Below are 10,969 nucleotides of genomic sequence, written 5' to 3' on the forward strand. Positions count from 1 at the left end.
GGGGGTGATTTGTCAGTGTGGAGACAAGGAGGTGGGGGTGATTTGTCAGTGCGGAGACTGGGCTCTGAAGGGGATGGATATAAGACAGCGTGCTAGCAAGGATATTGTGATCTGAGGAGGGGTGGAATAGGGGGTCCCACATCGATTAGAGAAGGAACGAGTCTCGCTTGGGAACCAAAGAGGGAATTTCTTACAAATGTTTTCCACAAATGTTTAGAAAACATTTTAAAAGTCTTCAGGAAGAGACATGTTTTAAAAATCAAGATAATATCTACTAGTCGTCTTCTTATTTTGAAAGCCTCGATTGCCAAGTTTCCATAATTCTTTTTTAATTTAATTTTTTTAATTAAAATGTGTAAGAAATTTGCAATTTTATTTCAACCCAAAATAAATTACTCATCCATACAAAAAAAAAAAAAAAAAAAAAAAAAAAAAAAAAAAAAAAAAAAAAAAAAAAAAAAAAANAGTATTTAAATTTAAAATAAATATTAGTAATAAAAACTTAAAATTATATATATAAAAATGACCACCACCAATTCATCGAAAAATCCGCCCCCATTTCCATTTTTCCATATTCTTTTTTTGTTTCACTCCCTATATAAACAACCTTTCGTCCTTACTCTTAGCTCATACACTGCTCTTTCAGCCTTTTGCATTCTCCGATCTCCTTTACTTTTTGATCTGTTTTTTTCTCCTTCGCCAGTCTGAATCATGGGCAAAGTTAAGATTGGAATCAATGGTATTCATTTCTATTCTATTTTATGTTTTTTTTTTTCTTGGTTTCCGATTCTGAGTTTTCTGGATCTCGATCTAATATTTACTGCTGTTTCCTTATAATCAAAGGATTTGGAAGAATCGGTCGTCTTGTTGCTAGAGTTGCCTTGCAGAGTGATGATATCGAACTCGTTGCTGTTAATGATCCGTTCATTACCACTGATTACATGGTAAACTTATGGATCTTCTGATGTACTTACGGATCTTCTGATGTATATGTATATGTATATGTTCTTCTACATCTCTGTATATGTTTTTATAATTTAGATCTGATGTAATTAGTCATTTTCGTTAGTTCTTGACGTCGGATTTACAAAATGACTCTAGTTGATGTAGATGTTTTGGTTACGTTTCTTTTGTCTTTAGCTTTCTTATCATTTAGATCGACTTATTGTTGCGGGTTTGAGAATGTTGGTTTCATTTAGCTTTCTTATCATTTAGATCGACTTATTGTCGCGGGTTTGAGAGTGTTGGTTTCATTTAGCTTTCTTATCATTTAGATTGACTTAATGTTGCGGGTTTGAGAATGTTGGGCCTTTATGGTCTTCGAAATGTAATTTTACCGTTGTCTACGACAGACCTACATGTTCAAGTATGATAGTGTACACGGCCAGTGGAAGCACCATGATATCAAGGTTAAGGACAGCAATACTCTTCTCTTTGGGGAGAAAGCGGTCACCGTTTTCGGTACTAGGTATTTTCATACTCCTTCGTCTTTGAAAAAGAAATTTCTTTGACGATATCATTTCTATCGAACAATTGAGTTTATCATTTGACTTGCTCATTCATTAGGAACCCGGAGGAGATCCCATGGGGGAAGGTTGAGGCTGAATATGTTGTTGAATCCACTGGAGTTTTCACTGACAAGGACAAGGCTGCTGCTCATTTGAAGGTTTGTTACAAATATCCAATAGACACATTCATGATCATTTATGTCATTATAATGTTTTCTTTAATACTGGTTGATGTAAGCTCTACTTATTTTGGACATTCTTGTTTAGTCTATGTTCGTTCATTAATACATTATTTTCATAAGGGACACTAAATTATTATCTAGTTTTATTTAATTGATTTCACTTGGTTTCCTTTGGTTAGTTGTAACCTAAATCGGTTCTCTGATCTTTTTACAGGGTGGTGCAAAGAAGGTTATTATCTCCGCACCAAGCAAGGACGCCCCGATGTTTGTTGTTGGTGTTAATGAGAAGGAGTACAAGCCAGAGCTCGACATTGTGTCCAATGCCAGCTGTACTACCAACTGTCTTGCTCCATTGGCGAAGGTAGATTATTTTCCTTAGATAGAGGCTGTCTAATTCATTTAGAAGGAAATTAGAAGGTGACATTTGCAGAAGTTAATCTAGCTTTCTGTATTAGGTGATCAATGATAGATTCGGTATTGTTGAGGGTCTCATGACGACTGTCCATTCCATCACTGGTATGTCCTATCCTGTACCAAACATCCTTATTGAATGTAGAACTGTGTTGTTCAGCAGTTGCTTATCGTTTCACCCATGCAGCAACCCAGAAGACTGTTGATGGACCATCAATGAAGGACTGGAGAGGTGGAAGAGCCGCTTCCTTCAACATCATTCCCAGCAGCACTGGTGCAGCTAAGGTATTTTTTTTTTCTGGATTTACACATACACTTGCTATTTAATTAGAATAACAAATGATGTCATGACTATTCAAATGTGTAGGCCGTTGGTAAAGTGCTGCCCGCTCTAAATGGAAAGTTGACAGGAATGGCTTTCCGTGTTCCCACTGTTGATGTCTCAGTTGTCGACCTTACTGTTAGGCTTGAGAAGAAGGCCACCTATGACGAGATCAAGGCTGCCATCAAGTAAGAATCAACGAATCTGTAACCATGCCCTAGTAACCTAAAAAATAGTCCAAACAAACATGAATGTTCATAGAATGCAAGGTTTTCACATTGTACTTGGAGATTCCAATGAAAAAGAATTTCGTGCTTAAAGGGATTTTTTTTTTTTTTTTTCATTTGTTTATCAGGGAAGAATCCGAGGGCAAGCTGAAGGGAATTCTTGGGTACACAGAAGATGATGTTGTTTCAACAGACTTTGTTGGTGACAGCAGGTCGGTAGAGTAAACAAAAATGTATGATCGTGCTTACACAGATATGAACTTCGTTTTTATCATTTACTACTGTTGTGTCACAGGTCAAGCATTTTTGATGCCAAGGCTGGCATTGCTTTGAACGACAACTTTGTGAAACTCGTCACTTGGTATGATAACGAATGGGGATACAGGTAAGAAACCTCTGATTCTTTGCTTTATGTGTCGTCGACTGGTGAATTTTCAGAACAAATGACGAGTTCGCTGTGGTTCTTTCCTATGCAGTTCACGTGTTGTTGACCTGATCCGTCACATTAGCACTCAGAAGTAAGGAGTTTCTCTAAAGATGCTGCGTTGGAGCGTTTGGATTTTTGGATTTTCTCAGTTGTTAGGCCCTGTCATTCAGAACAGGGGAGGAATTTTAATTTTAGCGTTCGAGATTGAATAACTGGGGGTCTAGGAGTTTTGATGACACGTTTGTTGGAACCTTGTGTTTTGTACCCTCCCATCTTATTTCGGAGAAGAATTTGAAACCCTCTTCTTTTTCCCTTGAAATGATAAGTTGGTACTTTTTTTCTTACCTATCAAACGGTTAATTGCTTTCATAATTTGCTGGCGTGTTGTGGTATCTCATATTAAATCTGCTCCCTATTCTCACGACCACACAACAATGATAACAATAGCCCACTAGGATCATAAGATTACTCAACCCACAAACCACAACCGAAGCAAGCAAAAAATGGATAAATTTGAACCAAGAGGATAAGCCTTGGGAACACTTACATGTATCAAAATTGAGCTAACACAAAAGTATTGAAGCACAAAAGAAGATAGATCTTAACCTTGGCAAGAGGCCGAGGTTGAGACTAGGTTTGGTTGGCCACAAGTCATGTGTGCTCGGCTGTTGTGATCATTTGGTCTAGTTCGAGTTTGATAAAGTAAACAAAAGCTCTGAAATGTGTCAATTATATAGTTTCATTCTATTTTTGTCCCATTTTCGTTGGTTAGATGTGTTCGATGTTAATAGTGGTTAGTTACAAGTGCTTGTTTTTAAAATAATTATTTATTTATTAAATAAAATAAAATTTAATCTTTTATTGGTTGTACATTTAACAATATGGGCCTACCATAACATCAAGCCCGTTCATATTGGTCAAGTCCAGCGCAGAAATGAGTTTTCCTCCACAGCTCATAAACCCTAAACCTCTACCTTGAAGTTCAACCCATTTTTCTCTGCACCTCTCAGCTTTCCATTTCTTCACAATGGGTAGCAGCCAAGCCGCCGTGTCTTTTCTCACCAATATTGCTCGTGCTGCTTTCGGTCTCGGCGCTGCTGCATCGGCTCTCAGTGCCTCGCTTTACACCGTCGACGGTGGTGAAAGGGCAGTCCTCTTTGATCGCTTCCGGGGTGTAATCGACGACACTGTCGGTGAAGGAACACACTTCTTGATTCCATGGCTGCAAAAGCCCTTTGTATTTGATATTCGTACCAGACCTCACACTTTCTCGTCTATTTCCGGTACCAAAGATCTTCAGATGGTAAATCTGACCCTACGTGTTCTCTCTCGCCCTGAGATTTCTCGCCTTCCCGATATTTTCAAAACCCTAGGTCTAGAGTACGACGAGAAGGTCCTCCCTTCTATTGGAAATGAGGTTCTGAAGGCCGTCGTCGCTCAATTCAACGCCGATCAGCTTTTGACGGAGCGGCCTCACGTTTCTGCTCTTGTGCGCGAGAGCTTGATTCGACGGGCTAAGGACTTCAACATTGTGCTGGATGACGTTGCCATCACTCATCTGTCCTATAGCCCAGAGTTCTCTAAGGCAGTGGAGCAAAAGCAGGTAGCGCAGCAAGAGGCTGAGCGGTCAAAATTTGTTGTAGCGAAAGCCGAACAGGAAAGAAGGGCCGCGATTATCAGGGCTGAGGGTGAGAGCGAGTCAGCTAAGTTGATTTCTGATGCTACGTCGGCCGCTGGTATGGGTTTGATTGAGCTCAGGAGAATTGAAGCATCAAGGGAGATCGCATCCACCCTCGCCAAGTCGCCAAATGTGGCATACCTGCCCGGTGGTCAGAACATGATGTTGGCTCTGAACCCGTCTCGTTGAACGAATTGGTAATGAACTTCCCTGACCTTTTTTTTTTGTTGTTGTCATAAATCGATGTTTCTGTTGTTGCTTTGTTCTAGAATGGAATGGTTTTCACTTCTTGAAACTATGGTTGAACTTGTCACTCGGCATTCTTTTAGTTTTACAATTCAATGTTGCCACTGTTCTCTGGATCTGTCAAAATGTGGTTTCATTATTGGTGGGACTGATCTAGTGGATAACTCATGTATGGAATCACAACGGCAAAAATTTGCAAAAAAAATAATGAAATATGGAGAGTTTAGCTTGTACGTCCATGAAATGACATCTTAGTTATGTTGCAAATTGAATCAGTGAAAGTTCATGTTTTTTTTTTTCTATGACTGTCTCTGTTCTTATTCTAGTTTATTGTTAATCTGCTGCTTGCCATTATATAGTTCATCAAATAGCTATCAGTTGATAGAGCCTACAAAATAACTAGGATGCACTGTATTTGTGTTGTAAATGAACACTCAAGTTTCAGTCCCTAGCACACGTACTACCTAACACTATTCATGGGCAGAAAATGGTCACACTTCTGGGATGGTTTAGGGAGGAATTAGAACATATTTATCAAAAGTGAACTGTGAAGTTTAAATGGTTAGTAGCTGCAGATCAATACTTGGCAGTACAAAAATCGAGTGGGGATTTTAGAGCGATCAGGTGACTAATGATGTACATGAAATTTTGATAGAATGATACTCATGTCTGATAGCATGCCGATGTACTTGATGGAATAATATACTCATGCCTTGTGACTGTTAATATACCTCTCGTGCCTTATAGCTCTGTTAATATGCCTCAAAATTTGATAGAGTATCACTTTCCTCTTGGATTCATCATCCATATATGTTGATGATATATTCATGTCTCATCAGTTTGTTGCATTTGGTGCTATTCCATGACAAGGGGGGAAAAGGGATTTGGATATTTATGAATGTTTTGGTGTTGGATTTGAGTTGATGTTTCTTGGCATCTTTATCTGTTTGACTTCAGCAACAAAGAAAGTATAGATCATGAGTTGCAATTATTTGATACCCAATACAAACACAATGCTACCAATTGGTTCTAAAGTTGGTCCTTTTTGCCTTCCACCACTATGCTAACACCTCCTTTTTCATTTGGAAGATTCGAACTTTGACTTAGTATATAAACTCATTCAATAACTATTTCTTTATTTTATAATCTATAATTTAAAAACCATTTTTAATTCTAGAAAATTCAATAGACAATGACTAATTCCAAGTAGAAAGACAAAATTAAAAATGATTAGTATGCAGTTTTATTATTTAGAAATAGAAGACCAAAAAATAAAAAAGATATTTTATTAAATTTAATAGTGGGGTTGAACTATAGGTAGCTCACACAATTATTTTAAAATGTACTTGAGGCGTCATTCTATGTTTATGTTTGGTTTTAAAATGCACGTGTCCATCACGTTATATGCCATACAAGCATGGATCAAGTTTTTTTTTTTGAGTCGAAGTCAAATTTAACTCTCGATCCTTTAGAGATTTATTTCAATAATTTAAAAATAATTTCTATAAATTAATTAGTTGATATGATGGTATTAATAATCAAAATTTTGTACATTAATTATGGAGACTTGTGAAAATATTCCATACTTATGTTTCTTTTCATTATTAAGAAACTAATTACAAAACAAATACTAAAAAAAAGTTAAATAATGAATTAGTTTCTAAGTTTAGAGGCACAACTTGAATTGGGCAATTAAACTATGAAAGCAAATAAAGAGAGATGTGGTGGTGCATTATTGGTTTTAAAGGAAGCAAGGAAACAAGGAGGCAAGTAGGCAGGTGGTGAGGCCAATGGCTTTGATTAAAAAGGTCCATGCTTTCTAACTTACAAAGCTGCTTGCTAACATGTCCCATTCTTTTGAGTTTGTTCGTACACTTTTGATCGTAGTTACGTATCTTTAACTAATTGGATTATATATGATCACTCTTTTATACTCTCAATCTTGTGCTTATCATATCTTCGTTAAATGCTCGATATCTTATCCTATCCAAAATATTCATTATATTAAAGATTTTAATGATTCGAAAAAAAAAAAAAAATTATGAATATGGAAAATAAAATTAAATGGTGAGAAGAAAAAAAGAAAACAACAAATGAGATAGAAGAGAGTGGGGATTGGAATTATGTGGCTGTCTTCTTCTATTGTTTGTATAAAACCTAATTATCTTCGTCCATTCTTGGTTGGCTCTCAATTTTCTTCGTAATAAAAATGCATTTACCACAATATTTATATTATATATTTCGATTCTCTTAATTATGGGGAGACCAAAACTTAGTCTGCTAAAATTTATTCAACAAAATAAATATTTTAAAATGCGTCGGTTGATTTAGTCGGCCATGGAATTCCTTTTTGAGTTAAAAATTCAGCGTTATTCTCCGCCATGGAAACTCCAAAAATCAGTTAAACGAGAAGGACCTTAATGTCAATTCTTTAGAACAAGGACTGATTGATTCCTTTTTCCTGAATTCAGAGCTTTTCCTGTTCCCATTAATGGCTGCTTCACTCCCTTTCTCCCTTTCCTTCTCCCATGCCTTCTCCTTCACCTTCACCTTCCTCAACTCTTTATCCTCTTTCCTCTTTCTCTTTTGCTGATTGCTTCATAATTTAATCCTAATTTTGTTTTTATTCACTACCATTTCCAAATTCTCGCTTCTTTTGCCTTTTCTGTTTATTTGCTTCTTCATGCCTCCCACGTATTTCCCTCTCCGCTGGGAGAGCACTGGCGACCAGTGGTGGTACGCTTCTCCGATCGATTGGGCTGCTGCTAATGGCCACTACGATTTGGTTCGGCAGCTTCTTCGGATCGATGGTAACCATCTCATCAAACTTACATCTCTCCGTCGGATTCGTCGTCTCGAGATGGTTTGGGACGACGAAGAACAGTTTCACGATGTCGCAAAATGCCGCTCTCATGTTTCTCGAAAACTACTAATGGAGTCCGAATCGAAACAGGGGAAAAACTCTTTAATCCGGGCTGGTTACGGCGGATGGCTGATTTACACTGCCGCTTCCGCTGGCGATTTGGCGTTCGTTCAAGAACTTCTCGCCAGAAATCCTTTGCTTGTTTTCGGAGAGGGGGAATATGGGGTCACTGATATTCTCTACGCCGCCGCCCGAAGTAAGAACTCTGAGGTATTTCGAATTCTGTATGATTTTGCTGTCTCGCCGAGATTCTCAACGAGAAGAGAGGGTGGTTTGGAGGAGCACATAAGAGAGATTCCAGCTGCTTACAAATGGGAAATGATGAACAGGGGTGTTCATGCCGCTGCTNGACGAGGAGAGAAGGAGGTTTGGAGGAGCACATAAGAGAGATTCCAGCGGGTTACAAATGGGAAATGATGAACAGGGGTGTTCATGCCGCTGCTAGAGGAAGTAACTTGAAGATTTTGAAGGACCTTCTTGCGGAGTGCTCCGACGTGTTGGCTTGCAGAGATGCCCAAGGTTCCACCATTTTACATGCAGCTGCTGGAAGAGGACAAGTTGAGGTGATTCTATATCATAATTGCTGTCGTTTTCTTGCTTTCTTAATCATTGTTCATGCTCTGTCTGATGTTTGTTTTCTATCCATGGATGAATCCTTGTTTCTTGTGATTATTGTGTTAGATCCCTGTAATTCTCACAATGTTCCATTTTGGTGTTTAGCTCCCTATGTTCTTGAATCTTTACCAATTTGATCATATCATCATATCTCAACTAGTTAATCGATGAACGAATAGCTAAATATCTTTGGATCATATCTCAACTAGTTAATAGATGAACGATAATGTGAGGACTGAGAGTTTTTAATTAATGCAGGTGGTCGAATACCTTGTTCAAACATTCCCTATCATCGATTCCGTGGATCATCAGGGAAATACAGCATTGCATATAGCTGCTTCTAGGGGACAACTGGCTGCAGTTGAAGCTCTTATTGCTGCGTCTCCCTCATCCATCTCTTTAAGAAACAACGCGGGTGAAACCTTCTTGCATAAAGCCATATCTGGCTTCCAANGGGGAATATGGGGTCACTGATATTCTCTACGCCGCCGCCCGAAGTAAGAACTCTGAGGTATTTCGAATTCTGTATGATTTTGCTGTCTCGCCGAGATTCTCAACGAGAAGAGAGGGTGGTTTGGAGGAGCACATAAGAGAGATTCCAGCTGCTTACAAATGGGAAATGATGAACAGGGGTGTTCATGCCGCTGCTAGAGGAAGTAACTTGAAGATTTTGAAGGACCTTCTTGCGGAGTGCTCCGACGTGTTGGCTTGCAGAGATGCCCAAGGTTCCACCATTTTACATGCAGCTGCTGGAAGAGGACAAGTTGAGGTGATTCTATATCATAATTGCTGTCGTTTTCTTGCTTTCTTAATCATTGTTCATGCTCTGTCTGATGTTTGTTTTCTATCCATGGATGAATCCTTGTTTCTTGTGATTATTGTGTTAGATCCCTGTAATTCTCACAATGTTCCATTTTGGTGTTTAGCTCCCTATGTTCTTGAATGTTTACCAATTTGATCATATGATCATATGTCAACTAGTTAATGTGTTCTATTTTGGTGTTTAGCTCCCTATGTTCTTGAATCTTTACCAATTTGATCATATGATCATATCTCAACTAGTTAATGGATGAACGAATAGCTAAATATCTATCTTTGGATCATATCTCAACTAGTTAATAGATGAACGAAGATAATGTGAGGACTGAGAGTTTTTAATTAATGCAGGTGGTTGAATACCTTGTTCAAACATTCCCTATCATCAATTCCGTGGATCATCAGGGAAATACAGCATTGCATATAGCTGCTTCTAGGGGACAACTGGCTGCAGTTGAAGCTCTTATTGCTGCGTCTCCCTCATCCANGCTGTCTGAGGTATGTTTCTGTAAATTGGAACAAACTTTAACTGAAGTAGCCATGTGAATATGTTATAGTTTGGAAGCTTGATTTGTTTGTGAGAGCTGTGATGATGTTAAGATAATAGATGAAGGGCGATGTACAATTATAAGCTAGTGGTTTGGATTATATGATGTCAATAATTGAGAGAGAGTTGGCTTGTTCAAGTAACATGCGAGTCACAGCTGCACAAAACATGTGATTCAGGGCCTTCTCTTTATAAACAATTTTGTATATTTTGACCTTGTCATTTATTGTATGATTAGACTTAAAATAACAAAGGGGAGAGAAGGTGTACAATGACGAGCTTAGTCTCATAGTCACGTTACTAGTCATGCTTGTCTAGAACATGTTGTTTATGATCACATATTCACGTCTTTAATGTTATATTGTTTTACTATTGTATTTTTTATTTGTATGACTGTTCGACAAAATCATGTCTATACTTATATGGATCGCCTCAAAATATACGTTAGAGAGACCAAGTAGTCATCAAACTTCCTGCGACCAAGTATCGTAATCTCTCTTACTCACATGTTTTCAATACAATTGTGATGTCCCACGTTGGTTGGGGGGAGAACAAACCACCATTTATAAGGGTGTGGAAACTGGAGAACAAACTACCATGTATAAGGGTGTGGAAACCTTCCCCTAGCAGACGCGTTTTGAGAAAGCCGAAAGAGGACAATATCTGCTAGTGGTTGATGTGGGTCGTTACGACAATTTTCTTTAGAAACGTGGCTTGAGGCTCGACCATACATTAGAATTGACGGTAGATTCAATAGACGTTGTACTAATAAGCTTGAGAAATGATCTGGGTCGTTACGACAATTTTCTTTAGAAACGTGGCTTGATGCTCGACCATACATTAGAATTGACGGTAGATTCAATAGACGTTGTACTAATAAGCTTGAGAAAGACGAGTGAGGATTATAAAATTTGAGTGTTTGTTTGTTTTGATATGTGATGATGTAATTTTTGAGAGATTCAAGAAGTTTTGTAGGCAATAATATTTTAATAGGTCTTGGGTGAATTGGAAACAAGCCTGTGATTTAAAATGGACAACGGGTGTTAGGCTCAAAGAATTTTTTTATA

General features: G+C 38.1%; 3 protein-coding genes across 3 annotated transcripts; all 3 read left to right on the forward strand.

The window, feature by feature from the left end:
• Nucleotides 1-545: 545 nt before the first annotated feature.
• LOC111811116 (glyceraldehyde-3-phosphate dehydrogenase 2, cytosolic-like) lies at nt 546-3,430 on the forward strand. Its single transcript, XM_023697856.1, has 11 exons — nt 546-739; nt 844-944; nt 1,353-1,468; nt 1,567-1,666; nt 1,905-2,051; nt 2,146-2,206; nt 2,289-2,386; nt 2,469-2,611; nt 2,779-2,862; nt 2,946-3,035; nt 3,127-3,430. Exons 1-11 carry the CDS (start codon nt 712-714, stop codon nt 3,170-3,172), a joined length of 1,014 nt encoding a protein of 337 aa, XP_023553624.1. The 5' UTR covers nt 546-711; the 3' UTR covers nt 3,173-3,430.
• Nucleotides 3,431-3,996: 566 nt separating this feature from the next.
• On the forward strand, nt 3,997-5,234 carry LOC111792894 (prohibitin-3, mitochondrial-like). Its single transcript, XM_023674549.1, has one exon. It carries the CDS (start codon nt 4,105-4,107, stop codon nt 4,942-4,944), a length of 840 nt encoding a protein of 279 aa, XP_023530317.1. The 5' UTR covers nt 3,997-4,104; the 3' UTR covers nt 4,945-5,234.
• Nucleotides 5,235-7,313: 2,079 nt separating this feature from the next.
• LOC111805135 (tankyrase-2-like) lies at nt 7,314-9,013 on the forward strand. Its single transcript, XM_023690085.1, has 3 exons — nt 7,314-8,255; nt 8,351-8,487; nt 8,798-9,013. Exons 1-3 carry the CDS (start codon nt 7,685-7,687, stop codon nt 9,011-9,013), a joined length of 924 nt encoding a protein of 307 aa, XP_023545853.1. The 5' UTR covers nt 7,314-7,684.
• The last annotated feature ends 1,956 nt before the right edge of the window (nt 9,014-10,969 follow it).

This window comes from Cucurbita pepo, chromosome LG01, assembly GCF_002806865.2.
Source record: "Cucurbita pepo subsp. pepo cultivar mu-cu-16 chromosome LG01, ASM280686v2, whole genome shotgun sequence".
In the NCBI taxonomy this organism is placed as follows: domain Eukaryota; kingdom Viridiplantae; phylum Streptophyta; class Magnoliopsida; order Cucurbitales; family Cucurbitaceae; genus Cucurbita; species Cucurbita pepo.